This window comes from Pogonomyrmex barbatus, unplaced genomic scaffold, assembly GCF_055798465.1.
Source record: "Pogonomyrmex barbatus isolate J1 unplaced genomic scaffold, ASM5579846v1 scaffold2, whole genome shotgun sequence".
NCBI lineage: Eukaryota > Metazoa > Arthropoda > Insecta > Hymenoptera > Formicidae > Pogonomyrmex > Pogonomyrmex barbatus.
Window position 1 is genome coordinate 22,709,997 of NW_028297116.1, and position 22,999 is coordinate 22,732,995.

A 22,999-nucleotide genomic window follows, 5' to 3' on the forward strand; every position below is an offset into this window, starting at 1 on the left:
ATGAACTAATTCTATAATACTTCAATTTTTCACAATTACATCTTAAACACTTTTGTGTGCCCTTAGATCGTGCCAGACAAGAAAGCCGCGTCAGCTTCGCAACAGAACGGTAAACGCCGAGTCATATCAGTCCACAAAGCGAAGCCAACCGCGAACAGCGAGGCGAACAAAAAGGCGCGCGAGGCGAGAGAGCAGGCGCGACGACAAATGATTGAGGAACGGAGACGAGCGATGCGCTCCAACGCGCAAAATGCCGACAGTTCCGTCGAGATTTTTGCTCCTGAAACGTAACGATAAACCATTAAGTCGGAGCTTGAATGTGCGATATAATCGATCAGCATTGCGGCTCCTAAGGAATATTAGCGTGTATAGACCGTCAGCTCGAATGGGAGAAAGAGAAAGAGAAGACGAGCTTGTGCCCGAGAGCTTGGCTACGTAATCAGCTTCGACAAAAAAATCAAATTCGCTTGTTACAATTATTCACAGATATTATCCTTCGTGCGTACGCGCGCCAATCGCACGCAAATTATACGCGGCAAAGAACAGGAAAGTATTAAGCAGATAGATCGTGTAATATGTGTTGAACTTGCTGAAAATTTAATACTACTATAAGTAAGAAAGAGGATATACACACATGAGTTGACGAAGAGCAAGCATTTATGTTTCACTCTATCATTTTTTTTCATCGAGCTTCGATTATATATCACGGAGTATTCTAGCGCAATAACGCGATACTGCAACGATGTATCGTCTGTTGTCCATAGAGATATTTTATAAATGAAAAGTGAAGTATTTACTGTAGCACTTTACCGAATTGATTTTCTACGTTACATGTCTCCGGACGGACATTATTAACTTATATTTATAATTATTATAAGTGATGGTTAGTCGTGTGGGGCAGTAAGTTAAAAACGACTGGCGACTGAAGAACGAACGTGATCCCGCAAGAATTCTCCCTAATAGAAATCAGTCGCACTTTCAAAGTCAAAAAATGTGTCTAGGTTAAGGATAAAGAAAATGATGAGAATTTGTAACATATATAATGATTTGATACATATATATAACAATTTCTGACGCAAATGCATTATTTACTAATTTACTTGGAATAGATTTCGTTTCGGTGATTCGCTATTTTCCTTAACCTAGACAGACAGTTTATTACGTAGTTTATATATGTAAATAGAATTAATGAATATTCACATTTGCACAAGGCCGATTTCACGCCGAGTGTTCGCCTAATAGCTTTTTCTATCAAACGTCGATAAAGTTTCTCCGTTGAGAGGTGTTGTCAACAGCAGATAGGAGTAAAAAGATTCCTATTATTCTTATTATATATTGCGCGTCTCACACGGCGATAAATATTATTTTATTAATTATCGTTTTAATTATGATCATGTGCAGTTACATCCCCTGTCTCCCGCGTGAAACGTGGACATATAAATTAATCCCGCTCTCTTCAACAATGCTCTCAGCGATGTGATGTCTCCAGGTTTCGCGCGCGAGACTTAGCGCGCCAGGGGCACTCGATGGCTCACATACTTTTTGACTACTCGTAAGGTGATCGTATTTGATAAATCGTTGATTGCACATAACTCGAAATATTTATCGGAGAAAAGGAGAGGGATACATCGGATGCGAATGTGTGACAGCTGAGTTGGTATTGTCTTCATTATCGCGATGGATCTCCGCGACGAGAATCCGACTGTGATTGACGTACGCGTCATCCGCTGTCGCATCCGTCGAATTTGACATTCCTGCGACAAGAGTATCTCTCATTACACGTCACACTTTTTTTTCGCGTAGTTGTACGATAGAGTGTTACTCCTCGGCGTCCAATCAATGGTCAGCGGTTCTAACAGCGAATCGTCAACCAAATAACACTCATACTTTAAGTAAATAATTACACACGCGTCGTTACACGCATACACACACACACACACACACACGCGCGCGCGCGCGCGCGCGCCAATTATAATCGCGAATTACATGTTATAATGTTACATCTTTTTATTATAATTGCCGATTACATCCGTCTTATTCGAAATTTTTGTACAAATTTATCCGAGTAATTTATTGTTGATTCCCTTGGTGCCTTCATTATTTATACATGTGTACATAAGTCGACTATGACAGCCGATAATCTCATGTACATGTATATCTATTTAAGTTATACATTCGCGACCGAATTTCATAAAATATCTGTTGATAAGCGAGAATAAAATGAATAAATTCCATTATTTATCAATCAAGCGTGCTCCAAAACAGCAACAGTGTGAAAAGTCAATCAGACGAGCGAGTGCTTAAGAGAAAAAGGAAAAAAGACATCATGGTTAAATATATTCTCTCTCGTTGCGACAGTATATTCACCTTATTTACATCGAGTGAACAAAACTCGAATATCCACAATTCATTTTATATTTCTCTTTGATATATAGAAGTACATGTATAATGTACATGTATAAGATATAAAATAGGAATTTTCTCTGCGAACACCACAGGCGTTCGTATAAATTACGGTGAATATGGGAAGACGGTAAGTACAATGTGATATTTTATCTTCGTGTGAATGTTTCGCGTATGACATTCGGTAAAATGTTCATTCCTCTCACGGGCCCGCGATTGATTATTCCGATCGTGCAACAATTTCACGACAAAACTTTTTTCTCCGTTTCTACCACGCGATGAACACAACGAGGTGAATATGCTTTCTGGTTCTGTTGGCCTTCTTCGAATATCCCATTTCGACGTTTTGCATCGTGGCACCCGTTATAGACTGGACCCCTCGCTGATTTTATTTGCACGCTCAGGCTAAGCATATTAGGGTCTTTCCCTCGTTCATTTTGTCCTGGACCTTGTCGCTGGCCGTCGACTTCTCCGCCTGTCCGCTGAAGGCGGCGCAGACGAAGGTGAGAGCGACACCGATCGCCGCGCTATAAAACGCCCAACCTGGAAGAAACGATTCTTCTTTTTATATCCCGCGGAGAACCCTGAGATCTAATTTAATTCGATCGCGGCTGATCTGATCTAATCTTATTATTTTGTATATATCGGAAAGTCTACTATATGGCCTAACTATTCTCGGAACTGAAATCTTCATTTATACTTGGAAAAAAAATTGAACTCTTTTTAAAAAGAATTTAGAAAGCAACACAGACGGAGATGATAATAATACTGCTAAGAGACTCTATCTGCAGAAATAATCTTTTTTTATAACCTATGACTTTAATTTATTTTCGATCAAGATTAATCTAATTTAATTTTATTATCCTATAAACGGAAACTCTATAACTCGCTTGAGCTAATTGTTTTTTTAAATCGTCATCGTAATTGTTTAGAAAAAAATTGGATTCTACAAGAATTTTTAATGTTAAATATTTCAGTATTTAGTTTACCAAGACTGCAGTTAGCAAGATAAAAGGCGTCGGCTTCAGGACCGCAGATCCTTTGCACCCTTTCTGCGCCCCATCCGGCGGGATACAGGATCATCCCAAAGAGGTATAGTATTCCTATGGAAATAAACTAGAATGATGTACGCGAAACTAGAATGATGTACAAAGCACATGTTTTATACAGATGCGTTTTCCAATTATCTGATTTGTTGTTATTCGAACCGTGACAACGGCATCACTTTTTAAAACATTGCGTATGCTCGTTGATTATTCCGGGCACAACCTTTCGCTACAATGAAAGTTGCGCCATTCGCGCTCTCCGGAGATACCATTGTTAGGCTAAAAGCACGTTACGCACGCGGAATACCCAGCTGCGATCGAAGCGATCATTATCCTCGAAAATCCGCATCGCTAATCCGCTCTTGCTAACGTCGACCGTCATCGAGAGAAGGGCGAGCTTTGTGTATATCGGCGAAACACAATTTCTAAGAAAGAAACGTGCGTAGGAACTCAAATCTCTCTTTATATGTGTGTAATAAAAAGAGAAAGAGACCTCTTGTAACACATAAAAACATACATCGCCCATCATTTCGAGGATTATTTCGCCCGTGAGCTAAGGAGCTTAGTCGGGGTTGCATCGTCTCGTCATCTCGTCATCTCGATTCCCTCGCATCGAGGAGAGCAACATTTACCGGCAACGGCTTGCGCCACTCCCGCCAGATTGAAGATGCTCTTGCGGCCGATGCTCTGCACGCAGCATCCGAGTAGAGCGGCCACCACGGTCACCGACATCACCGCCAGGCCCGCAGACAGGAAGAACAGGGACGCCTTCCAGCATCCCGGGAAGACATTGGGGTCCGTCGCGAAGCCGTCGACGTTGAAATTCGCGCAGTGCGTCTTGCCGAATAATCTTGTGCAGCGATTGAAGATTCCGACGGTTGGCGTGTACAGTTCCGTGCCGTTCTCTAAAATTTTAGAAAACAAATCAACGATGGTGTCGATGATCCACTACAAATTTTTTTCGATGGCAAACGACAGATGTTGAACTGCCGTATGACAACGGTGGATTAGGGAGATACTCAACTCGATGATCGGCAATTACGTATGGCGAATGTCGTTTCGGTTGAAAAAAAAAAAAAAAAAAAAAAAAAAGATACTTACTCGTATCCTTAATCGTCGGTGGTCCCACGAGCCATCTGGGAGTGATGAGGCCCGACAAAACTGCCATCAACGCTGCCAGAGACAAGAGTGTCCACAGTAGACTACGTCCGGTGACTATCACGTAGCACATCCTGCCGACCGATCGATTCCGCTCTATGTCATTCTTAGATCACCCGATTGTATCTGAAAAAAAAAACAACGATATCGATCCGTCGTAAGTTTCATATCTACGGATGAACGTAACGGATGTTAATCGGCGATTGAGAGGCCGCAAGAGCTCTTCGGATTCCCGCGTAAGTAGAGAGTTCGGTGTTTCGGCGATTAGCGCGATTGCGCTCTTTTCTCGTCTCGACCGAGATTCGGAGACTCGGTTTTTAATGAGCGTGTTCGGAGAGCCGCGATGGAATAATCGCCTTTCACATGTATTTCGAGGAAAACGTTGCGCGCCGTTGTTTACTTGAGGTTTCACCTTCCTCGGGCGCGGGCATTAAAAGTGCGGCCGCGGTGCGGGCCGAAACACGTAGGGCACACAGATCTCGGGTTACGGCGCGGCGGCTAACAGTTTCGACTTTTTATTCTGATTCCACGGAAATCGTGAAAGGGCACGGGGGCAGAAATCCTCGCGCGCCGGTCACAAAAATCACTCGATCCTTGGATCTAGCTCACGGAACCGTGGAATCACGGACGAACGGACGTCGTCGTGAGACGTCTTGTTCGTGATCGACTGAGATCAGATTTTTGCGGTCGTTCCCGGAGATAGGAACGGTTTCGTCAATAGTAATTTTTTTTTTCTTCGATCAGAGAATAGCGGAATAAAATAAAACTTTATTTAACTAAATTTTTATCTCGGAAAAATGTTTTCGATTTTCCAACGTGAAAGGCAAAAGGAAATTCTTCATAATTTTACCGACTAAAGCAGTTAAATGTAATTCTAATCTAATCGGAGCGTGGGATGTTGAATATTTCCTCTTTCGTAACAAAAAATAATTTACGAAAAAAATTAATTCGAAACAATCATGCCTCGTCCATTTTAGCTTTTAATCGGAATAGCTCAGGTCTCTCTCTTTCCGGCCTGCTCATGGGCGGTGCCTTTTCGCCTTTTATGCCACACGTGCTGTTCAAGACCACTCTCTCTCTCTCTTTCTCTCTCTCTCTCTCTCTCTCTCTCTCTCTCTTGCCTCTCGAGATTCTCTTATGCTCTTCAAACCCGCAAACTTTAATCGCCATAGCCCTCTCACCATCAATCGAAAGATCTACTTTGATCTTTACCGGCAACGAAATCGGCAAGAATCAAGACGCGACCATACGTCGAACACCAAAGAAACGTCCTCGAAATTTGAATTCTTGGAGCAGCCACACGAATTTGCGAGTTTAAAGATTTGCTTTCGGGAACCGTGTGTGTGAAAATTCGCTTTAGAAAGTTAGATATATTGAAAGGATTATTTATGGAAAAACAAAATATATGTGGCGATATCATCGTCATAAAAATTAAAGAAATTCGTTGGTGCTGTTGTAGCTTTTATTTCTGTCACTCATTGCCCGCGACTCGCAAGCACTTCACGAAGTGTGTTTGCTTAGGATCACTCCCTAATCGCTGTTTATATTTGCTGACTTGAACCCCGCAGCAACATAAATGAATCTCTCTCTCTAAGACGTTGACGTTGACGTATCGCGAGAGTCTTAAAAAAGCGTTCTTTTAACCCAGATTAATCGATTCCTTCTGCACTTCAATGACCATAAAAATCGCGAGCTTTATTTTTCTCTCTGCATCAAATCATTATCTCCAGATAATTATGAGAATGATAATTATGAGAAGAATATCGACCTAGCCTCCCGGCACATTATTCATTAAATGATAATTAATAATAGAGATTAATTACGATAATTAATCAGCTGCTATAGCCGGCGTCGCCGAGAGCTGGTTATCGCTTCCACTTAAACGATTTTCCATCGCGTTTAGCTCTTTGTTTCGACGTCCCATTACAATGGTCCGCCCTCGCGTGTGATTGGGAATTAATGAGCCGTGCTTTAATTGACAATATCTATGGGATTCGGAACGGGGAGAGACAAACGCGGCGGTGAACGCGTGGGCCGACTGCTGTCTACGCGAGTCCACTCGAGCAGGCAGCCGCGCGTTTTTCCTTTTCCTTTTTTTTTATTTTAATTGCCGGCTTCATTGTTACGTGTAACGCTGCCACGCCTACTTATAATGCGATACGGGCCCCGTGCGGGGCCCCTTTCGCCAAGATCGCGCGCGCGCGCGCGCGCGCACGCGCGTGAACCACCGAGTCGTGAATTAATCCTCAAACCCGTACCGAGGTATCTTGACGCCTGCGGCGCGGAATTCACGCGGAATTCCTCCCGACTCGATATCAATTTAATTATCATCGTTCATCCGTAGGCGCGCCTTTGATCGCACCTTCGAGCGCGCTTGACTCGCGAAACGCTTTTCGCGCGATTCGCGCGAATGCGCTTTCGCGAGAGGAGGATGGATTTATCGCGGCGAGATATCGACCGCGCGAACGCCGGAGGTCAGAGCTTACAAGCAGATTATTAGCAGCATTCTCCGTTGACTTACGGCTTTTCGGCCGTGAGTTACCGGACAGAGGACCCATTGGCGGATGACTAATGGTCGGAGCGTCTGTGCAACGGCTGGAAAAGAGGAGGGAGAATATTGCATTCCGCGAAGATGCGTGAGCCGAATGAGAAATTCAGACGCCATGGACGGTTCTTACATTCAATAGGATCCAAAATATATTATGTATAACCTTTTGCAAAAAAGAAATACAAAAGGATCCAGAATGGATTTCTAATTTATCGCTCGATTGCATAAAGATATTATAAAAATTACGAGAGAGAGGAGACAGCGTCGCGACAAAGAGCTGTGGTAAAAGAATCATCTGTCCGAAGAAGGAAGATCTTTAAGAGATCCGTCGCCCTGGAATAACACGACGAGGATTCAAGTCAAATCATTTTAATTATTTCGAGAGAACCTCCAGCGTCTGAAAACAAGGCACCTACTCTCCTTACATAATCTCGCGAGTGTACCATCAGCGCCATATGCGAGGCAGCTGTTGGACAGGTGCTCCCTTGCATCTCGCATCTCTTGTTTTCGTCCTCTCCCTTCCGTCCACTTCCAGATCCAGTCTACGAGGAGAGGAAGAGAGAGATAGAGAGAGAGAGAGATTTACCTTTACCTCATCTCCTTAGCTTCACCAGCTTCGACGTCTCGCTTACTATCGATTTTATCCATAATGATTTAGCGCAATTCCTTATAGGCCGAACGTGCGACCGATCTTGTCTCCATCCAGAGAAAATCTAACATGAGACATAATTAGCCTCCTAATCGCGTTATGACTCGTGCAACATGACTCGTGTATATCCAGGACAAGCGGAACCCAAACGTGCCCAATTGATCATTGTGCCACGAGCATACGCGGAAACATTTCTCAAGCGAGGTCTCTAACAGAGAATTAAATACAATTACGTTTGGAGTAATACGAATTATCGCAGAAACTTTATGAAATTTTATAAAATATAATTTCACGTACAATGTAATTGAACTGTAAAAATCATCTCGTGTGATACGGAAAAAGTCTGATGAATATGCTCAGTGTCTTATTGTAAAGTGACACATGTCGTTTGACAGATCAAACTGGCTTTTTGTCCTTTGATATCAGTGGCAGCTATCGGAGTCCAATCAACCGGAAATGCATGATGCGCGCAAGGGATTGCTTCCGCGTGTGAGTTCAGTAAGAATTCACGCGTGATAAGCAATGCCTGGCGATGCAGCAGTCCGGCGTAATTCTAACAACCAGGATAATTAAGAAACGACGACGACGACATGAAGGCCTAACGGTGATCTCCGCCGCCGACCGACATTGAAGGCCCGGCGATTAAAATTATACCGTCGCCGATCGGTTTTAGGTCCAGCATGCGAGCGATCCGTCGAAGAGAATCTCCTACGATTTCAGCTTTTAATTATTTTTTTCTGAATCGATAATTATTCGCGATAGTAAATCGCGCGGTAATAATCGATAATAAGTAAAAGTATATTAGGAATTTTAGCAAAAAATATATTAGGAATTTTACGTTTTTTTCAGAACAAAATATTCTACGAGATGCAAAATGTCATGTGAAAAAAAAAAAAAAATGAGGATTTCTCGATACGAACTCCCGTGACATCCCGTGTTACATTACTCGATCTTATAATCAGCCCGAGCGTGTATGGTGTTTAGATTGGACACGCGCTGAAAACGATCCGTCAAGTTTATCAGCGGCACTTGCCGCGCTCTCTCGGGTTGTACATACACGCATACAAGCGCCGTTAACGAGCTTATCTCGCGCCTCAGGAAGTGAGCACACGCTCGCCGCCCGCATCTGCGTGCATATTTCTGCGCGCGCGGCACTAATCGCCGAAGGCGATCGCAAGGCCAGCACGATTAGATCTGCCCGTTTTAGCCACGCTTTCTTCCAGCGTCCGTCGTGCGTTTAAAGAGGAATAGATGAGACGACGTGCTCGCGGGCTCCCTCCAGAGAGAGTAAGGAGACGCGAGGGGGGGGGGGGATCTCGAACGCGCAGAGGAGCGCGTTGCGGTTTGAAGCGGACCCACGGGCGATTCTGCGAACGCGGTTAATCACCGCGGTTGCTCGAAATCGAGATTATTTCCGCGCTCTTGAAGGGGCGCTCACGCGATCTCGTTGTTTCGCGACGCACTCGGAGTCACGATGCCGTCGGTTCTGCGAGTGAGATAAATCCAGACCAGAGGGATCCAGAAAGATGGAGGCCTCAGCAGAAATACGGGAAGTAGATTATATTTATCAGCGGGATGGCCGTTTTATTTCATGTAAAATATTATATATAAATCACGTACGGATTCTCGAGAAAAGAGATAGCAAATTTTTCAGATTTATTTTATTAATAAATTATTAATTGATTATTAATAAATTGATAAATTTTATTACAGGCTGCCCTTGCGCGCGATCACTACTCTTTTTTTGTTAAGCTCTCGTATTTCCGTAATCCGGCAAAGCATATTAAGGCGAAATTCCTCGACATCAAGGTGAGTTCGTTCATCATTTTTGGTGTGCATCGCTGCCGGTTAACATTAACATTCTCTAACGTTGCTCGGGAGCACGGCATGCACGCACGCACGCACGCATGCAGGCGGCTTCATTTATGCGTGCACACGCACGAACGCCCAGCCAATTTATATTTATGATGTATCGAGCCTCGATGACACAGCGACTGGCTATGCTGGTCTCGAACCAGCCGAGAGAAGGCTAGGAAGAAAGGACAAGATAGGAGCAATAGACAGAAGAACGGCCGACGGGAGTGGGAGAAGAAAGGAGAGAGAAGAGGAGAAGGAGGAGGTGCGAGAGAGACGAGGGAAAACACCCACGGAATGTAAAACGTCCCGACCGCCTGTCCCTCTCTGGGTTACTACCACTTCCGTTCGACTTGATTGCGAGAGAACGAAAAATTCGCGACGGACAATACGCGCCTGATATGCTAAAAGGGTACGGTCGCATGAAACTAAACCCCCCCCCCATAAATTAAAACTCCTTATATCTGTCCGTAAATTAGAATTCATGTATTCAGAAATGGAGGAGCTCCAGCCGAAAAAAAACCACGCCAATCGTAAAATCGTTATCTCGATCTTCCTTTTACTTTCCTCCATTTTCAGTTTCCCCGTCCTCTCGTTCGGGGATGAGACGTTCTCGAAACTTGACTTTCTTCCCTCCCGTTCCATCGGAAGTGTCTTTAAGTGTCCACGCTCATAAAAGCAGCCGATTCGATTGGCGGCCATTACTCTTCCCTACAGCTCATTCTTCTGCTCGCTCGCAGCCTGCCACGTGCTCGGTCGGCTCGCGCATTTGCGTGAAACGAAACTCGCGGCGCATTTTAATTACCGTTCGCGGACGTCGGCTTAAATAATGCGCGCTCACGCGTGACGCTGCTACTTGAGGAAGGGCTCTCGAAAGAACGGAGAAGAACGGATTTCCCGATTAAGTGGGCGTGACACTCGTGAGAACTCACTTCGCGCCTTCGATCTATTCTGTCATTAGCTTTGCTTTCTGTTCCTGCACTGAATTGCGACTAAACTTTCTATCTCGCATTTGTCAAACCTCAAATATATATATATATATAAAATGTGTATGTATATTATCTTAAATACGAGTGTTCAGCTACAAAAACAGATTAATTGCCGCAATATAGGAAAAATAAAGAATGCATTCCTACCTATTTGCAGAATTTCTCTGTCTAAATCATTTGATAATTTTATGATGGACATTGGTTGTACTTCTCGATGATAGAATGAGTAGAACGCAATAAAAACTTGCACTGTATTGTAACGTTTTTCTTAAATTTCTTTTTCCGTTTTATCAAATACACTCGTGTCTTTCGAATCAAGTTCTTCAAATGGCTTGATTCACTCGCCATTCCATGTCTCGTGTATCCAGCGTTCTGACCTACTTGACAGCCGAGAAGAAAAGGGCCCGGTCCCCCACAGAAAGCGGGGGAAACACCCTTTTGTTCAACGAGTTCTCTAGACATGAGTCGCTCGCATTCCATTCACAAAGAAAAGAAGAGCAAACAGCCCCCTTCCGCGTTGAAAAAAAAAGGACAAGATAAATTTACAAGAGCGGTCGCATAACAAGCGAGAGACCGGCTGCACCGAGCTGCATCATGGCAACATCTGGAAATACGATTTGATCTTGGAAGATCTCTCCGCGTTTTTGCGCGAAAGCTAATCCGCGGTTGAGATCGCGGTGGAAATTCTGAGCTTCGAGAAATTTAAGACACACATTCATTCAAGAACTCTTCCACCTTCTCTCTCGTATTATCCGGAATAAAATAAAACATTTTACGGTGATTATTATTATAATTCCAAAGTCACGATCATCACGAGCGCCTGTATATTTTTTCTATTTCAAACTGTAAATAAAACTGATTTCGTTCACAGATTAAACTTCACCTACACATCTCATTTTTTTTTATCATTTGTCGAATATCCCTCCGAGACAAACGCAGATGTGACCTCGGTAAGCGTTCCGAAGATTAATATGGAATCTAGAAGAAACTCGCCGGTTGGTCCATGAAACATAATTGCCGACGACAAGGCGGTGCGCCGTTTAATTGACGAACGCGTCCGTCGCCTATTTGTATCAATTTACCGCCGGCCGAAATTAATATTAACGATCGCGAACGCGAGCAGCGAGCCGTGTTCCCCGCGTGCGGAGGGCCGAAGCGGATCGGGAGGAAATTCGAAACCACTCCGGTGGATGCATAATTCATAATACCGGGCGATTACGGCGCGCCCTGACATCGTGATGTAAACACTCGTAAATCGATGCAATCGCCGAGGGATGCTCGCTAACGGAACGCGAGCGAGCGAGCGAACGAGCAACGATTTTGCACGACGAGAAGGTAATGGTAATCCCTTAATCCCTTCCGCAACGGATTGGCGCAGTCGTAAATTTTTGTTTCGCTCCGATCTCACCGAGTAACATGAGAAACACGTCGGATAATTATTACTCTCTCGTCGAGATTTCCACCGTCCGGAATTTCGCGAGAAACGCTGCTTGAAAGTTACAAACAATTGCAATTAGATGTATATTCTTTAATTAGGGAATTATATTAATTGGATGACGACACAAGAGACACAGCGATTTTGAAACAATGCGGTTTACCTATTCGCCCCACCTCCGTGTTTAATCCATGGCTTTATGGGGATCGGCGTTTCACCGGCGATGATGAGGCGAGTCTTCGCGTTTTAACGTATCGAGCACCGGAGACCACCGGTTTCGGAGGAACACGCGCGATTTGCCGATCTGCCGATTTTACGTGCCTAATCGTGAACTCGAAACGCGCACATAATCCACCTCGCGTGCGGCTCGTTGGACGCGCGAGGCACGACTGAAGAACGCGCGGTGTTCGACGGAGCGGCGCTATAACGCGAACTTGTCTGCCGCCGTATGTACGTAAGCGGGGGCAGAATTGGCCGATCAATCTCATTCCGATGATAGATCACGAGCGGGACGACGGACGCGCGCTCGCGGCGGTATGTAAAATTTTCGAAGGACGCGTCGAAAAGAATCGAGAACGAATCAAAATTTGACAAATAATCTTTTTCAATAACTCGACAAGAAATGTCGAGCAATATGTTTACATCTTGGATAGTTATTCGGATGAACGTTCGTTGTCGACATTTAATGTATAATCGTTTTAAAGGACAGTTAAAAGGGCTTTAAAAAAAAAAAAAATAATCAAATGTGTTTCGTTGTTGCGTCGACAAATTGGATTCTTCGCGTGGCATCGACTTGATGACGACACCGTTTCATTTCCCATCGTCACGACATACGAGATATGTGTCATCGATCGTGGCCCGAAGTTTTATGGTGGCCGTTCGCGGTGCCGTTCTGGTCCCTAACAATAAATCATTTTGGTAATTCGTCCCCGCGGCGCCCGTAATTACAGACTTTAATCCCTCGAAAGCCCGACGACCGGTCCTTTATCGCGCGACTCGATCCTCACCACCTTCTGTTAAGCAACCACGCGTCAGAGTTCGTTCGATACTTTTCCCAATGATTTTTCCCCGCTTCTCTCCTCTACCCCGAGTGTGGTCCCCGTAGGGGCTAGTCACCCCTATGTTTCCCGAGCATCAGATTACACGTCGTTGGTAGCGAGGGACGCCATAGGCGCCCTACGAATTTACGATGCGTGTCGAGGGAGACTCGACTCTTGATTACAAGATAAAATATGGAAAATTGAGAATTTTTAATTTAAAAAAAAAAAGCAATCATCCAATGACATTAAATATGAATAAATTTTTTTTATCGGTCAGTTCATATAAAAAAAAAAATTACTGCAAAAAGTGCAATTCTTGAAAAATTCCTGAAATTTTTAATAAATAAATCTCTTTACTTACATTCTCCTATTTTATTTTCATAAGTCTAGATTTATGCGTTAAAATCTTTAAATGTAATAAATTCGGAAATTGCAATTCTTAAAAGTTGTGTTAGTTTAATATATCAGAATATAAATACAAGTATGAAGCGATATGAATGCTACTGAATATTTTTCGTCATTTGTTTTTCTTCGCTGCAGAATAAATAATGTTAGAAGGTTAGATATGACAAGCAGAAAAAGCAAACACGAGTCAATAAGAGAAAAAGCATCTCGATTTATGGTTAATTTTTTAAAGAAAATTGTAAGGAGATGGTTAAAGATATTTGTAAAATTAAAATAATTATATGTTTTCATTATGATCTTCAGTATTATTTGTTATAATAGATTAGTCGAGAAGGATGTCTCTGGAAAATTTTATCACAGAATTTCTGACGTATTGCGAAGAAAATAATGTAGAACCGTTACCTAGTTTTATAGTAAATTTACAGATCCACCTATGCCACATATTGAATAATTAACATACATACGTAGATAGTTAATTATTATTACACAACATTACACTTTCATAGGTGAGAGATGACACGGAACAATACGTAAAAATTGAACCGAAAACGTAAGTATCTTGAACATTCTCGAATAATTTCGTAGAAATCGTATATTAAAAGTCACGATTTAGACTCAAGTTGGAAAAAAATATCCCTATCTTTTACGTCTCTTTCGAGAATCCTAAAACGATGGAGAACGTACAGAAACTGGAATGTAAAGATAAGTCGTGAAAATACATTAACCGCTTATCTTAGTTAAAGTATTCGCATTTATGTGCCCGTAACGTTTTTCATGTTGCACGACAGGAAATATCGATTTGCATCCTTGATGCACTGAGTACTACGCTGCAGAAATATAACACTGTCACGGTGCTTAAGTAAGACAAAACTTAAAGCCGTCATCAGCCATGTAACTTACACGTGACGTATATACGACAACGTCATAATTGCGTGATAATTTTCGCCAGGTTGCCCAATTGTCAGATAAATGCCTGCGGTATCCTGCTGATAGCACAAATGCTGACGGAACTCAAATGTCTGGACGATCTGAATCTAGACAACAATCCGAATGCGCAGGAGAATCATTATTTGCTCTGCTCTCCTGCCAGAAAGTGAATTCCATACTCCATATTCCATATTCCATTTCTCGATCGAGCGACAACCGCTTCACGGAAAAATTTGTGTTCCAGTTTGCGTTATCTTTCGCTAAGGATGTGTAAGTTATCCGATAACGGCATACAAAAAATCGCGAACGAGTTGAAGTATCGGGACCCGTCGGACGACCCAAAATTGATCGCTCTTAATATGGCGGACAACGATATTACGGACCATGGTGCCGAGTATCTCGCTGCGATGCTCCGAACTAATCGGTCATGTAGTTGCTAATTTGTCAGAATTCTAATACGTTTAATGCCTCTCTGCGCGCAAAAGTTTATATAATGTAATGTTCGCTGAATGTGTTTATAGATCTCTGCAAAGCGTGGTATTAACCGGAAACAAGATACAAGACGACGGCGCTTCACTGATAATCCAGGAGCTTTGCATGTATTTTTAACAGTAACAACGATTAAATTGAATAGACTTATTAATTTAGGTCGCTATCTTTAATAACGTAACGCGCTAGGTCTTCATTGACACACGAGGAGATCGTTGACCTTCGACGTCGTAGATTTATCGAACTGGAGAGCAAGGTTGATAGATTATCTCGTGATGTTACTTCGTTCATTAATAAATAAATAATTGTTATATATGTAGCTGGATAGTCGAGATGTTCAAGAAACTATCACGGAGCGAGGAAAGGATGGTAAAACGTGGCAAGGCCAAAATCTGACTCAGAATTCTAAAAGAAGTACGTTTAATGCTGCCTGAGTTATTTTAAAATTCGCTTTATGATAATTCAAAGATGCAGCGAGTCAGGGTAACTCGTCGAACATGGATTCAAACAAGGTTCAAGCTAATTCTTCGACATCGAAACAGTCCTACTCAAGTATTGTAATAATATAATATAATATGATATAACAACAACAACAACAACAATAATAATAATAATAACGACATTGCTAATTTTTATTGCTAATTTTCGGTAATCAGTGTTATCGAAAGATATTAAAGATAGCTATTAAAAGATATAAATATGAAAAGATATAAAATATAAATTTTTAGATCTCAGAAAAATTCATGGATAATACTACTAGCCATCCATTTACAAGAGAAACCATAGCGATAAGCGGCTGCATAATGGCGAGTGGAAATTTGAATTTGCAACACTTGAGCTTAAGCTGTAAGCTTTTTATTATGCTATATATCAACTAGTTTTCATTGAATATGAACGATTTATGATTGCAAATTATAATGTGCTCGCGTCTAGTTAATCGCCTGACAAATAAGACGCTGAAGAAACTGGTGTCGTGTTTGCGCTATCAGGATTATATGCTATTAAGCGATTGCAGCAGAGGATTGCTACACGTATTTTTGGAAGTAATCTTTATTATACGCACCATCAATGTACTAAGGAGACTTTTATCTATACTTCACAAGCTTTCTCTCTCTTCCTTTCTGTTTCTTTCTTTCTATAATTAGGGTAATGACATCGAAAGGAATGAAGACTGGACAACATTTCGCCTTTTGTGTCGCAAGCGACAAGGTGATCAAATGATAAAGGACGTGGATTTTAAGGACATTGAGGATTCCATCGTATCGATGGAAAGTGAAGCCCTGCGGAAAAAAATCAGCGTACGATTGTTAATTTCAATGTTATTAAGACTCTCCTATTTTTAATATTATCTGATGAAACTTGGAACATGTTGTTCTTTAATTAACTATTTAATTTTTGTGTGGAAACGTTCGTTTCTAATTCTTTTAAACGAGAATGTACAAGCCAGTACAAGCTGACAGCACATGATCACGTGTCTATGATCACGTGCCTAAGGAAAGGGTTGTATAAAAAGTGTTGTCCGCAGTTTCATTCGGTCAATAGTCGGCTGGTATTGGTTTCGCCTAGCTTTTTCTAAGATCAAATCGAAGTCGTTTTAGAAAGTTTTTTTCTTTTTCAGGGTCCTCACATTTAGATTTCCAATTGGCGTTCGCCAATTGGGTTCACCGTCGTACTGGGTGGCGCGATCGGCGATGGTGCAATTGTTCGGGGATCTTATTGGATGAGAATTCTTATCTTATCTTTCGTAATGCCCACTACGCGATACCCTCTGTAGCCGAGGGTATCCAAGCACGAGCTGCCAAGATGCACGCGTAAGCGTGCCAAGACGCACTGTCATTTTCGGTCGTTGCACTTCACGAAAATGTTGGTGCACGTCGCCGCCGTTACCATACTCGTTAACATCGCCGTTATAGAGTTGGATTCCTTTTATTCTCATTCATCGAGGAAAGTTTTGGATGTGAACTCAGTGGCCGAGGTAATAAGCGAGCTGCAGTTTTATTAAAGTTAATAATTCTATCGGATATCTTGTTTCGCCAGTCTATGTTATTTTTAAACGATCAACGTTTTTAAAAATAATGGTAATCCGCCTCAAATTGCGATCAATTTGATGCAAATGTCCGATGCTATTTTTGTATCTGTTCGGAATTTGTGTTTAGAGTGAAATAAAAATAAAATATAAAAAATAAAATATAAAAGAATAAAATCGTCAAAGTTATTGGAATTGTTCGCCTATTTCGTGTGTGCGCCTACATAATTAGATTTGAATTAATTTTTTCATTAGATATTATCGTAGCGTAATAAACATTTTATATAATAAAACGAGTGAGTTTTCCAAACTATTCACATGCTACTTTTCTATAATAGATATTTTTAATTTAGCATGTGTTATATTATTAAAAATCGAATTGCGTTTTACTACGTGACGAGAAAATAAGAAATTACAAATAATCGCGCCGACCGACAATGCCGACATCTAGCGTTAAAATTTGATCCGCCGTCACCGTCCGTCCAATTCGTTACGTGACGTTATCATCGTGAGTTATTGTAGTCTATGTTTTTTTTTTTTTTTCCTTTGTCTGATTGCGATTCGAGCAATTTCGGACATTTTTTTGAGTGCGAGTTCGAAAAAACATTTCTGTTCAAAGAACAGTTTTTTTGTTAATCGTCTCCAACTGGTGTGTCGCAGTGCTGTTTCCAAAATACAAAATACGAACTTCGGTGATCCTTATCGGCGTGTTTCTTGGATTAGATAGCGCAAACTTTCTGACGTAACCCAACGCGGTTACGACGCGTGAATTGATCGCACGCGACGGTGTAAATCACCGACGCGCGGCTCCACATCCGGTCGCGATGCCATCGGCCGGAAGTCACGTGTGAAAAAAAAAAGGCTAACCCGCGACTTTCGTCATGTACGAAAACCTGTTCAAGAGCCCGCTCCACCGTGTGTTCGTCTACGGCACGTTGAAGCGAGGCGAGCCGAATCACGGACTCATCAAGGACGCAGCGAACGGCTACGCCAAGTTCCTGGGCCTCGGCAGGACGACGGTCCCGTATCCTTTGGTGATCGCCACGAAGTACAACATTCCCTTTCTGCTCAAGAAACCCGACGTCGGCAACGTGAGTTAGGAGGAAAAATGTTTAAAAAAATTAAAAACTAATGTCCATTTATATCTACCAATGTAGATTTAATTTTGATCTTGATTTAATTCATTTTTTTTATCTTTTTCTGTTTTTTAATATTAAAAAAAGATAAAAAATATAAAAAAAATATAAATTAATTAATATTTCAAAGAATTAGAAAAGCATGAATCCTCTTGTCCCTTTTATTTTGATTCTACTATTTGTAATTTTAATTTCCTAAAAAAAAAAATCTTCATTCGTAATAAAGATTGCGACGTTTTTCTTTTTAAGCAGTACGTACTTGGGGAAATATATGACATGGACTCCAATATGCTGGCAAGATTGGACGAACTGGAGGAGCACCCTAAGTTTTATGAACGAACAGAAGAGAAGGTCTTGCTAGCGCCGGAATCTGCGCTCAAACCTGAAAAGACTTTCGAGGAGGTAATTCGACGGATGTCGAACATTATCGAGTATTAATACTTTATCAAATGCGACAAACATCTGTGCTTTTTTTCTAACAATCCCTTTCCCTCATTCAGGTAAGTGAGTCGACGAGAGCCTGGATATACTTTCTGCCAAAATACAGATCTTCTCTACTGGATGGCCCCATGTATGAGTCTTATAGTAACAATGGAAGTCACGGGTTAAAGTACTGCGAAAAGTATGTCCGCGATCCGTCCTACGATCACAGAAAGGATGTTCAATAAATCATTGCCGGCGGCTTTTGTCTCTTTGCAGCGACGAGGATGCGTCGAGTCTCGACGACGTTCTCTGAATATTCGATTGGATTATAGCAAACACTCTATCCCACGGTACTGTTAATCTTCGGAATAAACGATTCGAGGAAAGTGACGACGCAGAAAGTAACGAGTGACTTATAATGTTATCTTGTATCGCTCGCACAATAACATAAAATTGTATTTCTAGGGAGACACTCCATCTCTCTCTTCCAAATTTAATTATAGATAAAAATTATATTATTTATATGTGTATATATGTATAAAATTGTTTTATATTCGGTGTAATGACAATTGTTTCTGCATTAACAATGTAATAATCAATTTTTTCAGATTCTTGAATAGAGAGAATTAGCCGACAATGATATATAAAATAGGATTTTGCGAATGAAGGAACGGAAGAAATTGGCACGAAAATATCTCGGTGATTGAGTTTTATTAAATACGCCACGTACGCTCGCATCCCACACTTTCGCGCACTCTCACTTCCTGTCATTCTATCGCTCGCTCTCATGTAACAGTAGCGATAAAATTATTGTATCTCAACTATTCTGTAACAAAGGGCAGGCTAGTCCGCGTCGCCGCGGCGACCAAAAATCAATTTGAAACTGTCTCCAAGAGGCACCGGGTATTGCGCGTTTCTCCGCCGTGTGCTTAAGTTTAAATTTCTTCTGGCGCTACAACGCGTTATTTATCTGCATCGTTTCCGACATAAATCGCATTCATGGAAAGACGATCGGCCAAGCCGGCTCGCGCACGAGTGACCGAGCGTTACGCTTCGGGAATCGGCTGATCGACGATATACGGTACGGCAAACTAAAAGAAAAATGCTCGGAGGCAGTACGTACGAGTTATCCTAAGAAATTTATTTATAAATAATCACATTTTATCACACGCTATACAAGAATTCTTATTATTATCTACCGTTTCCGTATGGCATTCTCCTCATCGCGTTCTGTAAACAACACGCGTCACCCCGCTGAGGAGGATCCGCCAACAATGAGAAACCGTCTCCCAAGAAACGGATTCGATATTTATTCGCCGCACACTCTTCATCTTGGAAAAGAAATTCTTACAACAAAAAAAAAAAAAAAAAAAATTGTACAATCGTCAACAAAGGTGTACATAGGATTTTCATTTTATGCTTAACACGAGTGTATGCGTATATGTCTTTCTCCCTCCTATTTTGTGTACAACACCACCGCGACACGGTAGCTTCGGTTTCGCGCTTTAATTAACTATTATGCCCCTCGTTACTCTCACTCAAAGTTGCGTTCGTGTTATTACTTTGTGTTATCTTTATTGTTTCCGCGCCGTTCCAAAGCCCAGCCCCGCGAAATTCGATTAATAATATACATACATATTTTTATATATGCCTTAATTAATTTATCTAGAAATTTTCGTTCGTTGACGCACGTTGCCATTTTGAGCGAAGCGACACTCCCTCAAAAGTGGAGAGATAGATAGAGAGGGAGAGAAGGAGGGAGGGCCCAAGAAGCATCTCGTGATTCTTCGAGATTATTTAGCCCTCATACAGAATTGTTCTATACGAGATTAATTGCGCGAATTTCGATCTCGACGTAATTGTGCCGATCTCGAGGTATATCGTGTTTGGACGTCAACGTGATCAGTCCTATTTACATCGATAACACTCAATGAGAAGGCATCGATCGTGGCAGTAATTATGCACGCTAAATCAAAAGTAGCACCGTATAAAAAAAAGTGCAAATACCACGTAAAATACCTTAACAAATGATACTCTTTTTTCTTTAGACTACAATCCACGTAACGAGAACGCATACTCGCAGTAACAACGTTATTCCGGTCCATCGTTTTTGGAGGATTCGAGCATTAGAATCCATTCTTTATTCGTCTTTCCTGGAAGCAGCATACTACACACTATGCTCTGATTACAAAATGAAATATAAAAATCGATTTCCAATCACGTTGTCTATACGGTATGAAAATAAGCTTGCGCACATGCACGATATTCGTTTCGAGTTAGTTACAAGGTCCATGAGCGCACGTGTGTGCAAATACCTAGGATCAACGATCTGTCCCGCGATCACTTTAAAATCGCCGATGAGAGAACCGGAATTAGTATCCCCGAAATTTTATGAAACCGCGGGGTCGTGTATATGTGCATACACATTCTATAATATACACTGCGTCCTAGTCTAGAAAATAGATTTTCTCGGCGAGGTTGGGCCACGAAGCGGGGAGGGGCGACGATGTGATATTGATTGCATATTGTTTGATTCTGTCCAGATAGGTGTTTTCAGCTCTGATCTTGCGATAGGGCGCCGTACTTGTTGCCAAGGGAGAGCTTGGGCGTTTGAGCTTGTGAATCTGGTACGTTATACGATCTGCTTCCACCTCGGTTACGAACTTCCTCGAATACTCCTTCATCTCGCCGCCTGTAATTAAAAACCACATAATTAAGTATAACGCGCTATACTATTTGTAATGTAATGCTTCTCTATAAAATCAAATGGTGTCCGATAATAAAACAATATTGGAATTATGGTTGCCATCTTACCGTCTGCCCCATGGGCTACTGCCGTTATTTTGCTGAGGCTTGGCGTTCAGGGTAGGGAAATATTCCTCACTATTTATATCGGGAGCGACATTTCTGCCTCGTGGTCGTGGACTAGCAAACGTAGGTTGATTTCGTAAATGTGGCGCTTTATAACTACTTCCAGTGGAGGCGGCAGCGGCAGGCGGGGCAGGTGGTGTCGGTACTACTTCAGGTGCTTCCGGTGGCAAATCTGGTTTCTTCCATGGTCCCGTGTACTTTGTGCCACCTTCGCCAGATTCTCCATCCGAACTGATTTCAAAAGTACCCCTTTCGTCGTCTGATTCTGCGTCAATACTATCATTTACCGTTAAGACACCAATTTTCAAACCACTGTAATCTTTCTTCTCTTCCTCAAATTCCTTCCATTCGTCCTCATCCTAAAAGCAAGATGTATTAGCATTGCTTTATATTCTTGTATTGCTTTCTGATTTACATTCGTAATTATCATTGTCACAATTCGCCAAGTCCACTGGAAATTATATGATCTTTGACAAGTGGCACATCCATGATAAAACAAGTGCTATTTATTAAATATTAACGACGAGCGGAATTAAAATTAGCGAGAAATTTGAATGGTCACGAGAAAAAAATTCCACTAATTTGGACTGTCACGTCACATATGAGCGAGGAATCGTCGGGTTCGCCCCTTTTTCAGGGGAGGGGCAGGGGGAGGGGAGGGGAACGAAACTCGGAGAACACGTGCACGCGTGAAACAGCTGCCGCGACGCGCGTGGGCGAGATCCCGCATGTCCAGCGATTACGTAAGGCGCTCCGAGTCGTCCGAGATCCGTCACGCGTCTTCGCCGACGGTCGCTCCACGCGACCATTCCCCTTCGTGGGAACAAACATGGCAGCGCCGTAGCGCGGACACGAGGTTTCGGAATTCCGCGAGAGAACGCGCAAATATCCCCCCGTCGTCATCATCTCGTTACCGTCACCGTCTATTCTCGTCTTACCTCGGTGTGCTGGGACTCCTCGCCCTCCGGATTCGCCGGCTTCTCCTTCGGCTTGGGCTTCTCGATTCGCTTGCCCGTCTCTTCCAGCTTCTTGGCGACCTCGTCGGTCGTAGCAAATTTCTTGCCCTTGGCCTTCTTACGGTCTTTCTTGGCGAAAAAATCGTCCAGGTCCGTCATGGCGACGCGACAGAGTTCGGATGACGCGGCGAAGGGAACCGGGGCGGAAGGATTTGTGACGTACGAGAACGTGCGAGCACAGGCGCGCCGAGAACACGCTGATCACGGACTGCTGATCGTGGCATCCGCCGCCGCGGCCGTCCACAAGTCCACATGGGCTTGTCTGAACCGGAAGTCAGCAACGCCAGCGCGCGCGAGTCAAGCGCGCGACTGAACGTTCATGGAGAAATGAGGCGTCACGCGAGCAAGATTTTGCGCTGGCTCGAGAATGTCGCGGGAAGGACTCGTCTTCGTTTCGTGAAACGAGCGCGATTTGCGTTTCGTCGCATGTTCGCGAAACGCAAATCGCGCAAGTCGCATCACGATTGTCTAGCAGAAGACCGAGGCGCATGATCGCGAGATCCCTAACCTAAAAGCTACGCGACGGTCAACGAGGGCATTTGTCGACGCGTTCGCCAGTCCAGGACGGAAAAAGCGATTGTTTT

The 22,999-nt window shown here is 42.6% G+C and overlaps 5 protein-coding genes and 1 long non-coding RNA gene across 7 annotated transcripts in view; 4 read left to right on the forward strand and 2 right to left on the reverse strand.

Moving 5' to 3' along the window:
- The window catches only part of LOC105430173 (uncharacterized), a 36,622-nt gene extending 34,566 nt beyond the window's left edge, over positions 1-2,056 (forward strand). The window contains 1 exon segment of the mRNA XM_089077094.1: positions 67-2,056. Within this exon segment, the coding sequence (XP_088933220.1) occupies positions 67-291 (225 nt within the window). The 3' untranslated portion in view covers positions 292-2,056.
- Positions 1,022-12,512, reverse strand: LOC105430167 (LHFPL tetraspan subfamily member 2a protein). Its single transcript, XM_011643560.2, has 5 exons — positions 12,246-12,512; positions 4,551-4,733; positions 4,082-4,354; positions 3,393-3,506; positions 1,022-2,946 (listed from the first exon to the last, which is right to left on the reverse strand). Exons 2-5 carry the CDS (start codon positions 4,678-4,680, stop codon positions 2,804-2,806), a joined length of 660 nt encoding a protein of 219 aa, XP_011641862.1. The 5' UTR covers positions 4,681-4,733; positions 12,246-12,512; the 3' UTR covers positions 1,022-2,803.
- A 965-nt stretch (positions 12,513-13,477) lies between these two features.
- Positions 13,478-15,048, forward strand: LOC105430290 (uncharacterized). The gene is made up of 2 exons (XR_016139324.1): positions 13,478-14,620; positions 14,699-15,048. It is a non-coding gene; the product is annotated as an uncharacterized LOC105430290 (long non-coding RNA).
- A 6-nt stretch (positions 15,049-15,054) lies between these two features.
- LOC148936762 (uncharacterized) lies at positions 15,055-16,718 on the forward strand. Its single transcript, XM_089077119.1, has 3 exons — positions 15,055-15,789; positions 15,877-15,986; positions 16,089-16,718. Exons 1-3 carry the CDS (start codon positions 15,687-15,689, stop codon positions 16,284-16,286), a joined length of 411 nt encoding a protein of 136 aa, XP_088933245.1. The 5' UTR covers positions 15,055-15,686; the 3' UTR covers positions 16,287-16,718.
- Positions 16,719-16,774: 56 nt separating this feature from the next.
- On the forward strand, positions 16,775-19,115 carry LOC105430166 (putative gamma-glutamylcyclotransferase CG2811). Of its 2 annotated transcripts, none has more exons than XM_011643557.3 (4): positions 16,775-16,918; positions 17,872-18,060; positions 18,358-18,507; positions 18,606-19,115. In XM_011643557.3, the coding sequence occupies exons 1-4, from the start codon at positions 16,805-16,807 to the stop codon at positions 18,771-18,773; spliced, it is 621 nt and encodes a 206-aa protein (XP_011641859.2). In that variant the 5' UTR covers positions 16,775-16,804; the 3' UTR covers positions 18,774-19,115. The 2 variants fall into 2 exon arrangements, with proteins under 2 accessions (XP_011641859.2, XP_088933241.1); XM_089077115.1 differs by lacking the exon at positions 16,775-16,918 and having other exon boundaries at positions 17,449-18,060; positions 18,606-18,727; positions 18,805-19,115.
- Positions 19,116-19,222: 107 nt separating this feature from the next.
- LOC105430165 (protein CDV3 homolog) lies at positions 19,223-22,689 on the reverse strand. Its single transcript, XM_011643556.3, has 3 exons — positions 22,338-22,689; positions 21,343-21,758; positions 19,223-21,220 (listed from the first exon to the last, which is right to left on the reverse strand). The coding sequence occupies exons 1-3, from the start codon at positions 22,512-22,514 to the stop codon at positions 21,082-21,084; spliced, it is 732 nt and encodes a 243-aa protein (XP_011641858.1). The 5' UTR covers positions 22,515-22,689; the 3' UTR covers positions 19,223-21,081.
- Positions 22,690-22,999: the final 310 nt, after the last annotated feature.

What these genes read in the sequence shown, in the direction of transcription:
- LOC105430167 (XM_011643560.2), bottom strand. Translation starts at nt 4,680, where the DNA reads ATGTGCTACGTGATAGTCACCGGACGTAGTCTACTGTGGACACTCTTG. An exon ending in AGTGGCGCAAGCCGTTGCCG is followed by an intron (nt 3,507 to 4,081) that starts GTAAATGTTGCT and finishes TTATTTCCATAG; the next exon opens with GAATACTATACCTCTTTGGG. An exon ending in TCTTGCTAACTGCAGTCTTG is followed by an intron (nt 2,947 to 3,392) that starts GTAAACTAAATA and finishes CGTTTCTTCCAG; the next exon opens with GTTGGGCGTTTTATAGCGCG.
- LOC148936762 (XM_089077119.1), top strand. Translation starts at nt 15,687, where the DNA reads ATGGATAATACTACTAGCCATCCATTTACAAGAGAAACCATAGCGATA. An exon ending in GCAACACTTGAGCTTAAGCT is followed by an intron (nt 15,790 to 15,876) that starts GTAAGCTTTTTA and finishes GCTCGCGTCTAG; the next exon opens with TTAATCGCCTGACAAATAAG. An exon ending in TGCTACACGTATTTTTGGAA is followed by an intron (nt 15,987 to 16,088) that starts GTAATCTTTATT and finishes TTCTATAATTAG; the next exon opens with GGTAATGACATCGAAAGGAA.
- LOC105430166 (XM_011643557.3), top strand. Translation starts at nt 16,805, where the DNA reads ATGTTGGTGCACGTCGCCGCCGTTACCATACTCGTTAACATCGCCGTT. An exon ending in ATGTGAACTCAGTGGCCGAG is followed by an intron (nt 16,919 to 17,871) that starts GTAATAAGCGAG and finishes AACCTGTTCAAG; the next exon opens with AGCCCGCTCCACCGTGTGTT. An exon ending in CTGAAAAGACTTTCGAGGAG is followed by an intron (nt 18,508 to 18,605) that starts GTAATTCGACGG and finishes TCCCTCATTCAG; the next exon opens with GTAAGTGAGTCGACGAGAGC.
- LOC105430165 (XM_011643556.3), bottom strand. Translation starts at nt 22,514, where the DNA reads ATGACGGACCTGGACGATTTTTTCGCCAAGAAAGACCGTAAGAAGGCC. An exon ending in AGGAGTCCCAGCACACCGAG is followed by an intron (nt 21,759 to 22,337) that starts GTAAGACGAGAA and finishes TCTTGCTTTTAG; the next exon opens with GATGAGGACGAATGGAAGGA. An exon ending in AGTAGCCCATGGGGCAGACG is followed by an intron (nt 21,221 to 21,342) that starts GTAAGATGGCAA and finishes TTTTAATTACAG; the next exon opens with GCGGCGAGATGAAGGAGTAT.